Source organism: Eutrema salsugineum, unplaced genomic scaffold (assembly GCF_000478725.1).
Source record: "Eutrema salsugineum unplaced genomic scaffold, Eutsalg1_0 scaffold_2, whole genome shotgun sequence".
In the NCBI taxonomy this organism is placed as follows: domain Eukaryota; kingdom Viridiplantae; phylum Streptophyta; class Magnoliopsida; order Brassicales; family Brassicaceae; genus Eutrema; species Eutrema salsugineum.
Genome location: NW_006256829.1, coordinates 10,224,089 through 10,241,683, shown reverse-complemented (window position 1 = coordinate 10,241,683; position 17,595 = coordinate 10,224,089). Strand labels below are relative to the sequence as shown.

The 17,595-nt window shown below is 40.1% G+C and overlaps 5 protein-coding genes across 5 annotated transcripts in view; 3 read left to right on the top strand and 2 right to left on the bottom strand.

The window, feature by feature from the left end:
* Positions 1-204: 204 nt before the first annotated feature.
* On the bottom strand, positions 205-3,104 carry LOC18019659 (transcription termination factor MTEF18, mitochondrial). The gene is made up of 2 exons (XM_006401352.2): positions 1,088-3,104; positions 205-438 (listed from the first exon to the last, which is right to left on the bottom strand). Exon 1 carries the CDS (start codon positions 3,102-3,104, stop codon positions 1,386-1,388), a length of 1,719 nt encoding a protein of 572 aa, XP_006401415.1. The 3' UTR covers positions 205-438; positions 1,088-1,385.
* Positions 3,105-3,281: 177 nt separating this feature from the next.
* Positions 3,282-5,409, bottom strand: LOC18019658 (nicotinamide/nicotinic acid mononucleotide adenylyltransferase). Its single transcript, XM_024156333.1, has 9 exons — positions 5,249-5,409; positions 5,009-5,082; positions 4,513-4,598; positions 4,337-4,420; positions 4,158-4,242; positions 3,928-4,007; positions 3,729-3,830; positions 3,591-3,649; positions 3,282-3,501 (listed from the first exon to the last, which is right to left on the bottom strand). Exons 1-9 carry the CDS (start codon positions 5,296-5,298, stop codon positions 3,411-3,413), a joined length of 711 nt encoding a protein of 236 aa, XP_024012101.1. The 5' UTR covers positions 5,299-5,409; the 3' UTR covers positions 3,282-3,410.
* Positions 5,410-5,649: 240 nt separating this feature from the next.
* Positions 5,650-12,364, top strand: LOC18019656. The gene is made up of 9 exons (XM_024155392.1): positions 5,650-5,880; positions 6,485-8,967; positions 9,085-9,222; positions 9,580-10,834; positions 10,945-11,348; positions 11,443-11,601; positions 11,686-11,822; positions 11,917-12,008; positions 12,089-12,364. The coding sequence occupies exons 1-9, from the start codon at positions 5,682-5,684 to the stop codon at positions 12,118-12,120; spliced, it is 4,899 nt and encodes a 1,632-aa protein (XP_024011160.1). The 5' UTR covers positions 5,650-5,681; the 3' UTR covers positions 12,121-12,364.
* A 917-nt stretch (positions 12,365-13,281) lies between these two features.
* LOC18019655 (probable L-type lectin-domain containing receptor kinase S.7) lies at positions 13,282-15,431 on the top strand. Its single transcript, XM_006401348.2, has one exon. The coding sequence runs from the start codon at positions 13,282-13,284 to the stop codon at positions 15,319-15,321; it is 2,040 nt and encodes a 679-aa protein (XP_006401411.1). The 3' UTR covers positions 15,322-15,431.
* Positions 15,432-16,837: 1,406 nt separating this feature from the next.
* The window catches only part of LOC18019654 (pentatricopeptide repeat-containing protein At5g55840), a 3,372-nt gene continuing 2,614 nt past the window's right edge, over positions 16,838-17,595 (top strand). Inside the window, exons 1-2 of the mRNA XM_006401347.2 lie at positions 16,838-17,047; positions 17,365-17,593. Of these exons, the coding sequence (XP_006401410.2) occupies positions 16,909-17,047; positions 17,365-17,593 (368 nt within the window). The 5' untranslated portion in view covers positions 16,838-16,908. The remainder of the gene's footprint in view (positions 17,048-17,364; positions 17,594-17,595) is intronic.

Here is a 17,595-nt window from a genome sequence, read left to right as displayed (position 1 = left end):
TCCGAATGCGATTATATTATATGTTTCAGCTGTGCTACCTTACCATACAAGGTAAAGTATAAGCATGACAGTCATTTCCTCAAAAGCTGCGACGGGAAAGATGAGGCAAATGATGATCAACCAGAGTGGTGTGAGGTTTGCGAGACCAAGATTGTACTAGAAGAAGAAACGGAGACAGGGAATGGTAGAAAAGAGTTGCATATTTTCTTTAAATGCGACGAATGCTGCCTAGCTCTTCATGTTAAATGTGCACTTGGGGAAGACATTAACATGAAACCTGGTGTACACACCACTACGATCCAAGGGCTAGAGTGTCAGATTCTTCTCAACAATTCTCTCTCCCGACCTATTTGTAGTGGATGCAAGCGTCGTTGTCCTTTCCCAATAGTTTTCAATGGCTTCGACACAGTCTTTTGTTCTTCCGGATGTGTCCAACGCCTGCATGGTAAGTGGTGACTGAATGAGCATCCAACGAAATCAAACTTTTATGTACACAGTTTTTTCGTAACTTTCATTGTGAAATTAAACTTTCACGCTTAAGGAAAATCATTGTCATTTGCTCTAATATAAACCAATATTTCCCGCAAAAATGAATTCCCTAGAAGAAAAGAGAACAGGATATGAGAAATCATTTTGAGTGTAACTGGAATCTTCACTTAGATAAACCAAAATCTCTAAGGGTCTCTTTATTAAACCCAAAATAAGTACATTCCATAAACTTTTTTCGAGTCCCAAACTTGAAAAAGTTAAACATGCTTCTTAAAAATGCAGTTTATAAGAGACACATATAAAACCTGAAAATCAACATATAAAATTCTCCTGCAGAAAACCATCAGTACACTAACATATCTCTTTTTCTGGTTGGTTCATAAGAAAAAATCTGGTAAGAAAAAAAAAGAGGCTAACATATAGTATCTCTTATCCAATCCAGAGAGAAAAGCAATGTAATGTAATATTCTTGAGCAACCAGAGACTTCTCAAAAACCAATATACAAAGCGCAAACTGTGAGTAGAATCACATATAGCAAGCAAGCATCATTTCCATATAACTATGTATGGTCTCTGGAGATATAATGTACTGGTTTACCTGCTCAGGGAACCGAAAACCGAGAATGCAGAGAGATTGGAGTAAAACGAGCCACGGACGAGCATGACTTGTAGCTTAGCTGCTCCAACTCCGCAACTCGGAGTAATAATAATCTAATCTAGTCCCATCATATTCAGCCCACGACAAAATATATCCTCAAGGTCCCCAGCTCGAAGCAATGAATTATAGTTGTTGCTCAATGTCTTGAAGCTCATTTGCATTTACGTGGTGAATCCTATATCTTGATGCTTTGTTCTTGTTTATCTTGACCACAAAAAAATCAAGGAAACTAGTTCTTCTACTCGTAAAGAATCTGTTTCTTCAAATCCTCCCAATGCTTAGGCCCATCGGGGTGGCGGTTTACATAGTGAGACACAAAATGTTGGTCTGAGCACGCAAGTAAACTGCTCATTGCCTTTACTCTGCCTTTAAGACACGGAATCATCCCTAATCTGAGCTTCATCCGCTGGAGAGTAAACACAAGACACGAAGGGAAAGCCACAAAGGTCGAAAGCGGATAGCCTAGTTCCTTGACAATGTAGTCAACCTTTGCTTCTAGAAGATCAGATGTTTGACATAGGATCTGAGGGAAGGCATTCACCATACATCTGACATCCTTCTCGTTTAGACCCAAACTCACAAGGAAATCGAATCTTTGTTGGAGTTCTGATCCTCTTCCACGGAATTTCTTCACCGCTCTCTCCATATCCTCTGAGTTCTCCTTATATCCAAGGTTCAACAAGAACTGTGTCTTCATCAATCTCGACGTTTCCTCTTCCCCGGTACTAGGCAGTGGCTGGACCTTTAAACCCATGGTCCAATTTTTCATCTCCTCTGGGTTTTCTTGAATGATTTGACAAAGCCGCCTAGTCCCAACGTTCAGTCTATCAAGTAAGGTTTTGGGTTTCTTCAAAGGACAAGCACCAAGCCATGAGGAGTGAGAACGGAAAATCTTACTGATCTCATCACACTCCATCTTGATCTGGTTTAGGAACAAGAAGCCATGCCTTAGATTCGAAACGCATTTCTTTGCCTGAACTTCTGGGAATTTACGGAAAAACGAACAGAGTTCACTTCTAGATGACCCAAGCTTTGTTAGAAACCCAGCTAGAAACAGAGTCCACTCCCCTGAATCCTCAAAAACAAGCCTTGGGTGCTTCTTGATTAACTCACACAGCTCATTATTATTGAAAAAGAGATCTCTTAGCAAGCTTAAAACTTTATGAATAGAGCTCCAATCATAAAATTCCTCCTCCTCTGACAAGTTCTCATCTACCCAATCAACCCCAATTCCTATGGATTTCAGCATCTCAAAAACCTTAACCAGTTCATCATTCATATTCCCAATCAAGATACTCGGGTTACAAACGATGATTTTCGACACACACGATTTTGTCAGTCCCAAATTCTCATAAGCCTTAATCTTGGAAGCTAAAACCCCGGTTTCATACCTGAAAACCTCCCTAGCTTCCTTGAAGATCTTCCCCATCTGCTTGAGTCCAATTCCATAGATCCAAAAAGTATTGTAATTCTCAAGCAAAAAAGCATCTTCCTTCAAGAACATCTTGTCACTGGGAAGCAGATGACTGTACTCCCATGGTTTCAGGCCTAAACTCTCGAAGAAAGGCTCAAATTCGTTAATGGGGTGAAACCGTAGAAACCTGGTGATCGATCGAGCGATATCAGCATCAGCATCATCACAATTCACTTTCTCTAAGAGTTTATCATTGAAGAGAGGAGCATTTTTGCTCATACTCTCTGCGACCAAAAACTGCAATCCCCTCGTGATATAGAAGTAATCCAACATCGCAGCCTGGGCCTTTTCACGATTCTCAATTCCGGTTCTAGCACTCAGTTTCTTGCCGGAACCGACGGTGGCGAAAGACCTAGGATTTAAGGTAAAAGGAAGATGAAACCCAGTTCCCGGAATCTGGGGCATAAAGGTTTTAGCTTCTGCAGAAACTTGTGATACCCATTTAAGAAGAGAGGTGAATCTAGGGTTTCGCATAAGAGACATTGCCTCTTGTCAATGAGCAAGTAGTTCTCTGCTCTGAAGAGACCACATAAACAGAACAGACATGAGAGTGTCGTTTTCGATTTCTCTTTTCTTCTTCAGTATTCACAATATTTTATTTCCTCTCGTCTTTATTTCTTTGTTTCTTTCTTCATCTTGTTGTAGCTTTTCAACAGGATATGATGCAAAAATTTGATAAGTAATCATATAAAAAATATCGAGGTATGATTACATCTGTTTATAACACAAGATTATTTGAATGGGTTGTGTAGTAGTAATATTGATCCTCTCAGCTTTTGTCATGTGAGCTCAGTCAGTGTAAAGTTGATGTTGTCTGATATAATCTATTACTCCATCTTCAGTCAAGTACTTAACCGATAATCCTCGCGAAATGCATTGCCTGAAAGAAGCAGAGGAATTGAGCAGGAGAAGCCGTTTTTTTAACTGTAAATGAAATGTTCCCGAGGACGAGAGAGATTCTCACACTACCTTAATCTACTCGAACTGATCTGATTAGGAACAAAATTGTTGACGATTCTGATGTTATCCTACAAAAGAAACCGTATTTAGACAGATTGATATATCGGACTCACACAAAGTAAAGGAGCTCGGTAATAATGTGCTTACACGGGTTTCGTATAAGATTTTGTCACCAAAGATCATATTTTCAACATCTTGTCCTTCTCTACGGATGCACACAATGCCATAGTCTTCACAAATTGTCTTTACCTTTGAAAACCAAACCCAATATTGAAAAAAGAGCATAATTGTGAGTAGAATATATCAAACAAATCTCGGTTTATACAACGATGATGCCTTGGTTTACCTGTTCAGGGATCCAGACACCGGGAGTGCAGAAAGATTCCAGTAAATCCGAGCCACATAATAGCATGACTTTGAGAGATTCTAGCATCATAGACCAATACTTATGAGTTTGTCATTTGCGTAAGTAGTAACTATGATGAAACATAGCAATCCCATTAAAAATGTAAGTGACATATACTATGAAAGATGCTAAAGGTCACATAGGAGACAGTTTGTTTGCAGTTATCTTACCCTCGGGTACAAGTTGATTGTTTGTAAGGAAAGTCTTGACCCTTGATAAAACCACCAAAGTTCGTTGGTAGCCGTTTTGAGATGCCTGCAGGAACAGCTTTTCACAGTTTTGTAAGAAAACAACGCTTTGTTCCTCTAAAGAGAAATTATCAAAAGCTTATGAGGGACAGAGAGAGTACCTCCCACGGATCAACCATTATAAAGTCGGAGCTTTTGCAGGCTAGATTACACATCTCTAAACGATGCTCTGCAGATAAGAGGCCCTACACACATCTGATGATTTTATTATTTCTAAAGGAAATTAAACAGCAAGCAGAAGAACCTTGGGAACTATAAAAGAAGAAATAGGTTTTACCTTCTTCTTGTATGCATCATTTACAGGGGACATATAGCCTCCAAGAACATGAAATCCCATTGAGTGTAATGCATCTCTCGCCAGCTCTAAACACAGAAGAAAAATTTGGCAAAGACAAGCATCAACATGAATAAGGCTGTTCTTTCTGACCATATCCTGGTTCAAAGGAAAATTTGGACAAAGGGTCGCAGCAACATCATTTGACAAGACAAGCATCAACATGAATAAGGCTGTTCTTTCTGACCATATCCTGGTTTCGAAAAATACGAAGCTCATAGAGCATGACAATCAGATCATTTAGGATTGTTTCACTAAACAAGTAAAGAACAAGGCATAATCTAAGCAACTTAAGACTATAAACAGTATCCCATTGGAACGAGTCACACACTGATCATAAATGCCTCAAAATGTGCGAATTTCTCGCATTGGTCAAGTCTGAAACCCATTGATAAGTGTAGGAACATTATATTCTATAGCTGATCTGATACAAACTCACCAAACATGCGTAAATGCATGTAAGTAGGAGGATTGAAACTCCCAGTTGCCACAAGCACTACATAAGTTTTGTCCCTGATTCAGAAAAATGATCGAAAAAAGGTCAACACCCAGAAATTTACAATGAAACTCGAGAGAGTATCATCACCATGATTTAAATTTTTTAAAAATCGATTTTTCCTTGATAGAAAATCAAAGGGAAAAAAAGGAATCAAACTCAAGAATAAGAATAAGCAATTACTCAGGTTTTGTTCCAATAGATAATTTCTCGACTGGTAAGGAGACATCCATTGATATTTACGATCGAATCTGCCCCTGTAAAGATTACTCAGGCGAATGATAATGGGAGAGAGATAGAGAGAGAGAGAAAAGACGACGACGGCAAAGAATAAAAGAGAAGTCGTCGAGACGGCGTCGCGTAAAAGATTTAAATTCCCGACATCGTTTTGGTTTCACTTAAAACGCACCGTTTAGCAGGGTGTTATGTTTTCTGTGGAAACTTTTTTTTTCCATTGTGGTTAAAAAATAATTTTTAAAATAGAAAAATGAAAGGTCACTGACATTCAAAAAGAGGGTAAATGAAAGCGAAAATGAAATCTTTATCCCCAAAATTTTGAAATTCAAATCCGCGCTAATAGTCTCTCTCACTCAATCTCGAGAGCAGGTCGTCGGCGATGTTTCCCGGCAGAGAGAATCCGAAGGGGACGGCGAATCTGAATATGGAGAATCTTTTCGTGCATGTATTTGAGAGCAAGAGGCGAATCGTCGAGCAGGTCAAGCAAGGAGTAGATCGATTGGACCGGCATTTAGCCATGAAGTGCCTAATTTCCGGAGTCTCTCCTCCGCCGTGGCTTCTACCTTCCCAAACTTCCGGTAGTTCATTGATTCTGATATAGTGGTCAATCATTCTGACATTGTGCTTAATTTCTTGTTGATTCTCGAAGCATTTTCCGTGATGGTTTTGTTTCATAGTATTGGATGATGTAGGGTTTTCGTTAATAGGAGCAAATCAATATCAGTCTTTTATTTTACCGATCAATAGTCTTAGATTTCTTCCTGCGAAGTTGTTTGATACTTAAAAGCGCAGGGGGTTGAATCTTTCTAAGGCGTATTTAGCATAATTTGATGTCGACTAACTGGGATAGGACGGATTGAAAGATTATAAAGGGTGGTAGGGTTCATAAGCATAATTTGATGTGTTAGGGTTTCATAAGCATAAAATTTGATGTTGAATATACTGTGATAGGGTTTAGGCGCTCGTGCTGTTCCTATTTACCAAGGAAATGTTTGTGCTGAGTTTTCATCAAAGTTAGAACCACTTTGCAGAAGTATTTTCTCACTAACATGAAATTGAGTAACGGCTTGCTTTTTAATTGTAGTACTAACTTACATTGCTTGTATATCTATTTCAATTACGATTGAATAGAAGAGTTTCTTTTCAATATTCTTATTTTGATATTTGTTTTTATGGATACAGAGCCGAATAAGGAGGAAATTATCTCAGGACTCCTATTTCCTCAATCAAGACCTAGCAGCCATCCCTTTTCATACCAAAAGCCTGTCAGTTTTCTAGCTGACAATGTAGTAAGACCTGAAAATATTCTTGATGCTACATCTCCTGGACATAGCCAAGGGAAAGTGGATCCCAAAAGTGTCTCAACTACTGGTTGTGATCGGAAACCATCATCTCCTGGATATTTTCAAGATGAAATTGAACCAAACTCTGGCCTTGACCCTGGATTACCACTTTCCAAGATTCAGAGATCTAAGTCACGACAAAAAGATTTGGAGCTTCGTAGTAGTGCCAAAGCTTCCAAAAGCCGATCAAATAGTAGAAGTGAGCTCAAACCTTCTCCCGGAGGAAATATAGGCCTTGAGATTGCTTCTTTAAGGCCCGACTGTGTTTCTCAAGGTAAGGGAGGGGATCAGTTTATTAAGCTTATTTCAAGTGAAGAGTCTTCTAACCCACATCAGAAAGTGGGTTCGGTGCAAAAGTCTTCCAGTGGGGGTATTTTTGCTTCTATTGTACCAGAATCTCCACTCGAGTCTGGTGAATTGAATGAGATGAATGTATTACAGACCATTGAGACAATTGATAATATGTCTGCCAAAGTAGATGAGCAAGTGGATGATCCCCAAAGCAGAAGTTGCAATGAAACAGCTTATCTCGATGGAGGTACAAGATCTATAAGCTCGAGTCAACAGAGCTCCAAGAGGGAACATCAAAAGCCAAGCAGCTCCTTTTCTGGTGACATTCCGTCAAGAAATTCAAATCCCTCTCACAGGGCAGATCATGAAGTCGAATTACCCTTGGTAATACCTCTCACTAATGAAGTTTCTATGGTGACAGATGCTGGAACGAGCAGTAATGCTCGAGGAAATAGATCCAAGACCGAAAATTTAGGCTCTGATGAGTCTTCTTCAGTTGACGTGGAGCCAAGACATTCGATTTCATTACTGAAAGGTGGCGATGTAAAGGAGTCGCTGAATCCCTCGGCTATTGATGTTGAAGATTTGGTAGTTGAAAATACTGCGAGCGACGATCAATCTAAAGAAAAAGGTGAATGTGTTGACACTAACAGATGTTCAAGTTCTGGAAGGGTCAGCCAAACTAGCATATCCAGTGAAGATTTAGTAGCTGAAGGTGTAAAAGAGTCACTGATTCCCTCTACTATTGATGATGAAGATTTAGTAGTTGGAAATATAACGAGCGAGGATCAGTCAAAGGAAAAGGGTGAATGTGTAAAGGAGTCACTGATTCCCTCGACTATTGATGTTGAAGGTTTAGTAGTTGACGATCAATCAAAAGAAAATGGTGAATGTGTTGACACTAAAAGATGTTCAAGGGCTGGAAGGGTCAGCCAAACTGGTATATCCACAGATGAGACGACAATAGTGAGTGCAATCCAAGACTCTTTATCCAAGACCGAGCTTTTGGGCTTTGTTGAGTCCTCTTCAGTTGAAGTGCGGTCAAGACGCTCAGTAATACAATCAGATGATGAAAATGTATTGTTGAAGCCCGTTACTGTTACTGGTGAAGCTTTATTAGTGGAGGAAGATAACGCTGGGGAATCAACTGAAATAAGCAGTATTCCAAAATCTAGAAGTTTAAGCCAAACAGACATCACGGAATTTGAGCCAGTGGTGGTTGAATCTATTCTTCAGGAAAGCGGTACTCTAGAAGACTCGATTGACAATTCTAAAAAATGTGATACTAGTTGTGGGTCCAAGGAAGTGCAGCCACAGACACAGGGTTCGTTGACCAGAGCAGGTGGTAACCAATGCCATGGAAGATTAAGTACGCCAAGAAGGTCAGCCAATGAAGAGGATTCAACAAATGAGCTTAAGGCTCTTTCTGTTAGCTCTGATCATAAAACGGCTGACAAACAGCAGGAAGTTAGAGCAGAAAATTCATCATTGACAACCTATGATCTCCCTGTATTTATGAAGGCTGAATCATCCCGTTTTGACGATAATGAAGAATGCAACTTCGAAACGGAGATTCCCATGAATAGTCGAGAAAAATCTTCAATGGAGAAGACCGCAACACTAGCATCCGCCACAATGAAGTTAGATGTTCCATCTCTCACTGATTCTGAAGTACTTCTCTCGGCAGACAGTGAAATGCATGACACTGAAGATCATAATGGCTTAAAGAAAGAAATGGTACCAGAAGCGAAATCGCCTGCTAGCCATACTGGCATTAAAATGGGAGAGAATGAACCTCCAGAGTCAAATGCATTCACTGGTCACATAGATGCATTGACAAAGAGGCCGCAACATGAAACATCTTCTGACAATTGTATTCCCCCAATGAATAGAAATCTACCTCATTGTCCAGAGAGCTCTATACAGGAATTTTTCTGTTCAAGTTCCTTCATAGAGGGTTCCAAACTGCAGAATAAGCGGAGAAGAACCCTAGCCAAATCAAATAGTAGAGTGCTTTCGACAAGCCCCGGGGTGAATATTCTTTCCTCTGTCTTGGGACAGTTTAATATACGAGAGTCTTGAACCACTCCGTCCTTCCAAATGTAACTAAAATGCCTTTTTTGAATCATGGGTTTTTATCTATTGCAGGGAGACATTCTTTCAGATTCTGTTACGGAAACAGTACATCATAGGGAGGAAGTCGCATGTCACAACCTCAATCACTATGATGTTGAGTTACAAAAGATGATTGGATCTGCATCGTCAGCTGAGTTACGATTTGAAGAGGTATGTGTTGTATTTCTCATTCATCTTAGTTTATGTCTTCTAATTAGTTATCTTTCTCTCTTGAAGATAAGTTTAACCGCTCAATTAAAAAAGATATATTCATTCCTTGCCCTAAAGGGAATTAAACAATAATACTTCACCTGAAAACCGTGATATTGTGATTAATGAGAAAATCTCTAAGTGCCGTAATATCAATCACCTCTCAAGATTATCCGTGCTCGTCTTTGTATGGCTTTGTTAGTGTGAATCTACTGATTTTCTGCCAAGAGATTAAACTGCAGTACAGCTCAGGCTGTTAGTTTGCATAATATTTTATCTGTATGGTGTGTTATTAACCGTAAAAAGGGATATTTACAGGGTTACCTATTCAAGGAAGCTGGATTGATGAGTCCTCTAAATCACGGATTTAAAACAGAAGATATGGACGTTTTGCCATTTGCTGGAGAAACCTCTCATCCATTTGCTAGTTGCGGTGTCCGCGATTCAGATTGTTCTCCTTGTTTATCACCCTTGGGTTTGATTGGCTCAGTCGATGGAAGCCCCCCTGTTTTGGAGGGCTTTATACTCCATACCGATGATGAAAATCGAAGCAGTTCCAAAAACCAGATAAAACATGACAGCTTCCAGCTTCCAAGAACTACAGCAGAAAGTGCGACCATGATAGAGCAGATTCGCAAGTCTGCTTGCAAGACCACTCCATCCTTACATCTAGCGAAAACCATTAAGTTCAACGGAAAACGGGACTTGGATCAGTCTGTTTCAACTGAGCTGCTTGATGGCACGTTTTTCAGTCAGAATCTTGAGGGTAGCTCTGTCTTTGATAACTTGGGGATTAACCTTGATTATACAGGAAGATTGTACACTGACTGTCAGCCTCTTTCTGGTGCTGGCTTATCTACTGATGCTAGGAATCCTCGCGGGTCTCCAACTGAGAAGTTGTGGTATAGGAGTTTGCAAAAGTCTTCAAGTTCAGAGAAGCGGGGCAGTCAGACACCAGACCTACCTTGCATTAGCGAAGAGAATGAGAACGTAGAAGAGGAGGCTGAAAGCTTATGTACCAACACTCCAAAGTCTATGAACCTAGAGAAGCGTGGGAGTTCAGTTCTGGACCTTCCTTGCATAGCTGAAGAGAATGAAAACATAGATGAGATGTCTGAAGCTGTCAATGAAGTATCTGATTCCGAAAAGGGGATTGTCTCTGCTGAAAGGAAACCTCTTGCTGATGTCAATGAAGTCCCTATACAATTTCTTCCATCTGTCTCTGAAGCCGAGATTCCTGTTGACAGACAGAGCCCAGACTCTGTCAATACTGCATTCAGCTTTTCTGCTACGTGCAATAACAGTGTCCAGAGTAAAGTGGGAAGGCAGAACGGTGGTAGCCGAAGATTCACGGGTAAAGGTAAAGATCACCAAGGTGGAGCAGGTGCTGGAAGAAATGGTAGACCGCCTAGTAGCAGGTTCAGTAAGGCTAAGTTGTCTTGTAACTCGAGTTTGACAACTCTAAGGCCGCGGTTACCAGATAAAGAACCTAGGCACAACAACATTGTTTCCAACATCACTTCGTTCGTTCCACTTGTGCAGCAGCAAAAACCAGCAGCTGCACTTTTTACAGGTAGTTTTCTCTTTGCAGTATAAAGCTTTTGAAATTTCCAAATAACTGTTTCAATCTACTGTCTTGTGGGACTTATTTGTCTGATGTAACTCTATCTATGTTTACCCTAGGCAAGAGGGATGTCAAAGTAAAGTCCTTAGAAGCTGCTGAGGCTTCGAAACGGATTGCTGAACAGAAAGAAAATGATCGCAAGATGAAGAAAGAAGCTATGAAGCTTGAGCGGGCAAGGCTGGAAGAAGAAAATCTGAGAAAACAGGAGATGGAGAAGAAAAAGAAAGAAGAAGAGCGAAAGAAAAAGGAGGCAGAAATGGCTTGGAAGCAGGAGATGGAAAAGAAGAAGAAAGAAGAGGAGCGGAAGAGAAAGGAGTTTGAAATGGCGAATAGGAAGAGGCAGAGAGAAGAAGAGAAAAAACTGAAGGAAGCCAAAAGACAGCGAGTTGCAGAAATTCAGAGACAACAGAGAGAGGCTGATGAGAAACTACATGCTGAAAAAGAACTGAAAAGACAAGCCATGGTAAGATCACTCTTCTTGTTTTGTTCGTACAAACTTTGTTTGACTAATGTCATGTAGGAGTTTTGCTAAACAAAGAAAGGAAATGACATTCTAGGATGCGAAGATAAAAGCACTCAAGGAACTGAAAGAAACTCAAAGTAATGCTGAGAAAACCCGAGGACAGGCGAATAGTAGGATCCCTGAAGTAAGACCAAAGAGTAATGCCAGCGATGATACCAATGCTTCAAGAACCTCTAGAGATGATGATTTCAAGGTACAAGTTTCTCATCTGTTAGAGACTTGGAGTTCTTTAGAGATGAGACCAATCTCAATACATAACAATACTTGTGCTTTATAGGTAATAAGCAATCCTGGGAAAATGTCTGAAGAGTCTTACGACATCTCTCCATACAAATGCTCAGACGACGAAAATGAAGAGGAAGATGATGACTGTGACGACATGCCAAACCACAAATTCGTTCCTTCTTGGGCCAGGTTTTGTTTTAGTTTGGCTTCTCTCATTCTTTAATGTTCAACTCTCATTAATCATTACTAGTTCGTTTACCCTTAAAGCCTTTTGTTTACACAGCAAGAGCAATATTCTTCACACAGTCATTTCTCAGCAAAAGCGTGATCCTGATCTTACTTTCCCTGCGAAAAGCTTCCCCGATATAACCCAAGGTAAATTCTCTCGATTACACTTCAACATATAAAAAAAAACTTTCCTAGTTTTGGACATAATTTCTTTTCAATTTTTGCAGTTCTTTTGCCGCGAAAGTTCCGATCGCTATAGCTATAACTACGATGAGCCAAACTCAGATTCAAAGAGACAGAACCACAAACAAAGTAAATGACTTTGTGTTTCAGTTCCTTTCGTTTTGAAGGAAATGAGGAACAACTCCTTACTAAATTCATAGTAGTTTGTGAATAGTCTGTAACAAATTATCGTACAATCAAAATCGAATCTTTCAAGATTCCTTTTTGCTTTTGTAAGGATTAGTGAATGGGTAATGTAATAATTAAATTAGTCTCCCATTGACGTTCACGTTCATACTTAACGGCTAGTTCTATTTTATATCTGTTATTAGGTTCTGTGGATTCTCCTAGTGGCAAGAGCCAGGTGCTGAAAGCAAGAGATTTGTAAATTTTCAATACAGCCAAATTCTCACTATCTTTTGGATCACCATCGCTTGATTATATTAATTACTCTCGAATTTGGAACTTAGATAAAAATATGATTCTGACTTACTACTAGCACTCACACACAATATCAAATGCCATTTAACTTGTAAAGTATGTGTATTAAGATACGTTTGTGATCCAAAATGTTAGTTATAGGATCACTGATGTTGCTTCTAGCTCCTCTAGCTTATGCTTTGTATTTTCTGTTTCATAAACTCTTGTTTCAAACTGTATGCTCAAAAAGGCATAGCTTTGCATTCTAATTTGAATACCTTTAGCAAAAAAAAAAATGTTAGTTATAGGAGCCATAGACAATAGAAAGAGATATTCTATTATTAATTTCAGGTCCTCTTTTAATTGTAAAAGCAAGAAAATACTGTTTGTGAGCTGAAACAGTTATACAGTCAACCATAGGTGAGTCAAAATGAGTTTTATCATTATTACATTTACAGACAAATTAAAATAATTTAAATGAAGTAAAAGATAGATTTCATATCATTCCACCATATTGTATGCACGTGGTGGCGCTATAGATGCCATTAAAACGGTCAGTTTGGATTTTTGCGTCCACAGTCCACTTACCAGAGGCCCCACCCGACCCGCTCCTCCAGCTCTTTCCCACTTAACGAACCTTAAAACGACGTCGCAAAATCTCCCATTGCTAATAACCGTTGCCACACCAAAATTACAATCACACCCTCGTCTTCTTCATAATCAATTCGAACCCATTTTCCCACCACAGCACCAATTTTCTCTCCTCTCTTTCTCTCTAATGTCTCCTTCAAGAAAGCTTCTTGTTCTCTTCTTCACATGGATTGCTATTTCCATGGCGAAACCAATCTTCGTATCTTCCGATAACGTGAACTTCACATTCAAATCCTTCACGATCCGAAACCTCACGTTCCTCGGCGATTCCCATCTCCGAAACGGCGTCGTCGGACTCACAAGAGAGCTCGGCGTGCCAGATACGAGCTCCGGCACCGTCATCTACAACACACCGATCCGTTTCTACGATCCGGACTCAAACACCACGGCGTCTTTCTTCACTCACTTCTCCTTCTCCGTCCAAAACGTAAACCCAGTTTCCTCCGGCGACGGACTCTCTTTCTTCCTCTCTCACGACAAAGACACCTTAGGAAGTCCCGGCGGATTCTTGGGCCTCGTCAATTCCTCTCAGCCGATGAAGAATCGGTTCGTCGCGATCGAATTCGACACCAAATTGGATCCTCATTTCAACGATCCGAGCGGTAATCACGTCGGGTTAGATGTCGATAGTTTGAACTCAATCGCGACCTCGGATCCATCGGTTTCTTCTCAAATCGATCTTAAATCTGGTAAATCGATCACTGCTTGGATCGATTACAAGAACGATTTGCGTTTATTGAACGTGTTCTTGAGTTACACAGATCCAATAGCCACCACGAAGAAGCCAGAGAAGCCTCTTTTATCTGTGAAAATCGATCTTTCTCCTTTCTTAAACGGAGAGATGTTTGTAGGGTTCTCTGGTTCAACAGAAGGAAGCACAGAGATTCACCTGATCGAGAATTGGAGCTTCAAGACGTCTGGGTTTCTTCCGGTGAGATCAAAGTCTAATCATCCTCACAATGTTTCAGATAGTTCCATTGATCCTGTGCCTATACCTCGTTCCACGAGTAGGAAGGGTCGTCACAGGAAGCACAATCTCGCTATTGGACTTGGTATTTCTTGCCCAATCTTCTTCTGTTTAGCTCTCTTGGTGTTTGGATTCTTCACTTTGAGGAAATGGAAAGGTGTGAAAGCAGAGAAAGAGCTCAAGACAGAGCTAATCACAGGCCTGAGACAGTTTAGCTACAAAGAGCTTTACGCAGCTACGAAAGGGTTTCACTCGAGTAGAGTCATTGGGAGAGGAGCGTTTGGGAATGTGTACAAATCCATGTTCGTTTCTTCAGGAACGATCTCTGCGGTGAAAAGATCGAGGCACAACTCAACCGAAGGCAAAACCGAGTTTCTGGCCGAGTTATCAATCATTGCTTGCTTGCGACACAAGAATCTTGTTCAGCTGCAGGGTTGGTGTAACGAGAAAGGAGAGTTGCTTCTCGTCTATGAGTTCATGCCTAATGGAAGTCTTGACAAGATTCTGTATCAGGAATCAGAAACAGGAGCTGTGTCTCTTGACTGGTCGCATAGGCTGAACATAGCCGTTGGTTTAGCTTCAGCGTTATCTTATCTTCACCATGAATGCGAGCAGCAAGTGGTTCACAGAGACATAAAGACAAGCAACATAATGCTTGACATCAACTTCAACGCAAGGCTCGGAGATTTCGGTCTCGCTAGGCTCACTGAGCACGATAAAAGCCCTGTCTCGACCTTAACCGCTGGTACGATGGGGTATCTCGCACCAGAGTACCTACAATATGGCACTGCGACTGAGAAAACAGATGCTTTTAGCTACGGAGTGGTGATTTTAGAGGTTGCTTGTGGGAGAAGGCCAATAGATAAAGAACCAGAGAGTCAGAAGACTGTGAATCTAGTGGACTGGGTTTGGAGATTACACAGTGAAGGCAGAGTTCTCGAAGCAGTGGATGAGAGACTGAAAGGTGAGTTTGATCAGGAAATGATGAAGAAACTGTTGCTCGTTGGGCTTATGTGTGCTCATCCAGATAGTAATGAGAGACCATCCATGAGACGTGTTCTTCAGATACTTAACAATGAGGTTGAGCCTTCTCCGGTTCCAAAGATGAAACCAACATTGTCTTTCTCTTGTGCGTTAAGTCTTGATGACATTGTCTCAGAAGATGAAGAAGGAGACAGTATCGTGTACGTTGTATCTTAGTATATCTTTTGATTCTTTCGTTTGATTTCATTTGAATTTTTTTTTATTTGTATAACACTGTGTGGCCTTTGGTTCAATGAGTTTATATTGAACGGTTAGGTTTTTGAATACATATAAATCTCATCTCAGAATCCAGATCAAAAACTCATCTATTGTTACAGAGCAATCATAGCAAATCCCAGTTTTTCAAGATCGTTCAAGGTTTCGCCGAATTCATACAAGTAAAAAAAAAGTTTCAGGGTATTTTGAAATGGTAATATTACAGAGCAATCAAAACAAACCCTAGTTTCAAGTTGATGAAGAATGGGAAGTATAGTTAGATCTAGCTCTTGATGTTGATCATGTATGTGGCCTGAAAGAAAAGCTGGGTAAACCGATCCGGTTTACATATCCCTGATGAAAACAGAAGCTGTTAATGAAAATATCACTAGGTTACTTACCTTCCTTGATACCTAAGAAACATTAATGAAGGCTTGAAGCAGTCAGAGTATCTGTAGTGTTTATATACACAACATACGCTCACACGATCACATACATCGCTATGTGTATACATATGTGCGATGATGGTGGCAGAAGTAAAGAGAGCACACTCCCGACAAGAGCAAAACTATCTTTTTTGCTAATCCCGGGTTGTGCTCTCTTTCTTCTGTCAACATTTTTCATCTTCTTCTCCGGGAAGAGGGAGAAGAAGAAGAAGAGGAAAAGAAATGTGACGTGCGGCGTAAGTAAGCAGTGACGGTGGGTCTGTGACTGTGGATTTATAGTGGGAGAGTGAGTTTACTGGTAACAATCGGTGATAGGAGTTGGAAACAGGCTATAGTGGGTGACAAATAAAAGAAAGCTGAAAATGGTCCCTGAGATTACTTACACTCACGAAACTGGAAGTTTCTACAGATTTAGAGATTCTTCTTTTAACTCTCACCTTCTCGCTATCACATTAATTAAATTTGTTTTCTTCTAACTCTGGCCTTTTCGCTATCCACTTCTAATGATCTTTTCATTTCATTTTAAGTGAATAAGAGACAAGGCATATCACTTGAAGAATATAGTAAAAAGTTATTGTTAATCTGACGTTATTTGTTTTGAAGCTGTACTTTTGATACATGTTATTATGAAAAATTTCTTGAACTTGAACGTAAAATGGAGTAAAGTTTAGATGTGGAGTATAATTATTGACCTTTGAAAAAATGGATTAAATTTTTTAACAAAACAAAAATGGATTAAAGATTTAAAATCAGACACGCGTGAGAGTCGGAAGTTGCTTTCACCTAATTGAACAAGGCAAAACTTTAAGTCGTCATCGACATTTCACCTACCCTACGCTCCTGCCGTTCAATCTCAGCCGTCCGTTAGCATGAGATCCTGGGAGTTATGGGACCCTACTGTTAATGCGTCAAATTATCCACGTGTTGATTTACACGTTACGTATGGGCTTACGCCAATAGGCCTATTTGAATAAAAAGTGGACTTTTCGAATTTTTGGCCCAACTACGTTCCCAGCTTTTTCCACCGGGGGCGAGATTGTACACAGCTAAAGAAGAACGGAGAAACTTTTTTGAATTGGACTGACGGTACGGAGAAGCAGCCATGTCAGGTTTCTCGAGCTTATTTTCTTACAGAAATGGAGCAATCTCTTTATTGCGTCTCAGTTCTTCGAAATTCGGATGCTTCTCTCGAGTACGGTTCTCTTCCGGCGCTGTAAAACACTCGAAACGAGATGTCTCTGGTGAGTTTTTTTTTTTTGTTTCTGCGAAAATTTTCTCTACATATGAAATCAAAATCGTGAAACTGGAAGAAAGTAATGTTAGTGTGAAGCTAAAGGATACTTTTCATGATGGATTATACAGTTTCCTCTTCCTTTTTTGGGGTGGCTTCATTTGAAACCAATTTAAGCCAGGGTTCTGATTAGAGGTTTAAGAATTCGAGTAATTAGTACCGTAGAGTGAAATTTTGGGTGAATTTTGATTCGTATAATGTTTTTTTCCTGGATCTTATGTATGGGTTTTGCTAAAGATTTGAACATTTTGTTGTAATATGAAACAGGATTTGATATGGAGGAGAGCATATATAACATTCTTACTATTGACCGTTGGGGATCTCTGAATCATATGGACTATAGACAGGCTCGTCTTAGACCAGTTCATGGGAAGCTGGCTTTGAAGTTTCTTAAATGGGTAGTTAAGCAGCCCGGTTTAGAGCCTGACCATCTTCTTCAGCTGTTTTGTATCACTACACATATACTTGTTAGAGCTAGAATGTATGACCCGGCAAGGC

Coding starts and splice junctions, on each gene's coding strand:
- LOC18019659 (XM_006401352.2), bottom strand. CDS start 3,104: ATGTCTCTTATGCGAAACCCTAGATTCACCTCTCTTCTTAAATGGGTA.
- LOC18019658 (XM_024156333.1), bottom strand. CDS start 5,298: ATGGATGTCTCCTTACCAGTCGAGAAATTATCTATTGGAACAAAACCT. Junction 4,599..5,008: donor CATGCATTTACGCATGTTTG/GTGAGTTTGTAT, acceptor TTCTGTGTTTAG/AGCTGGCGAGAGATGCATTA. Junction 4,008..4,157: donor CAATCAACTTGTACCCGAGG/GTAAGATAACTG, acceptor CTATGATGCTAG/AATCTCTCAAAGTCATGCTA.
- LOC18019656 (XM_024155392.1), top strand. CDS start 5,682: ATGTTTCCCGGCAGAGAGAATCCGAAGGGGACGGCGAATCTGAATATG. Junction 5,881..6,484: donor TCTACCTTCCCAAACTTCCG/GTAGTTCATTGA, acceptor TTATGGATACAG/AGCCGAATAAGGAGGAAATT. Junction 10,835..10,944: donor AGCAGCTGCACTTTTTACAG/GTAGTTTTCTCT, acceptor TGTTTACCCTAG/GCAAGAGGGATGTCAAAGTA.
- LOC18019655 (XM_006401348.2), top strand. CDS start 13,282: ATGTCTCCTTCAAGAAAGCTTCTTGTTCTCTTCTTCACATGGATTGCT.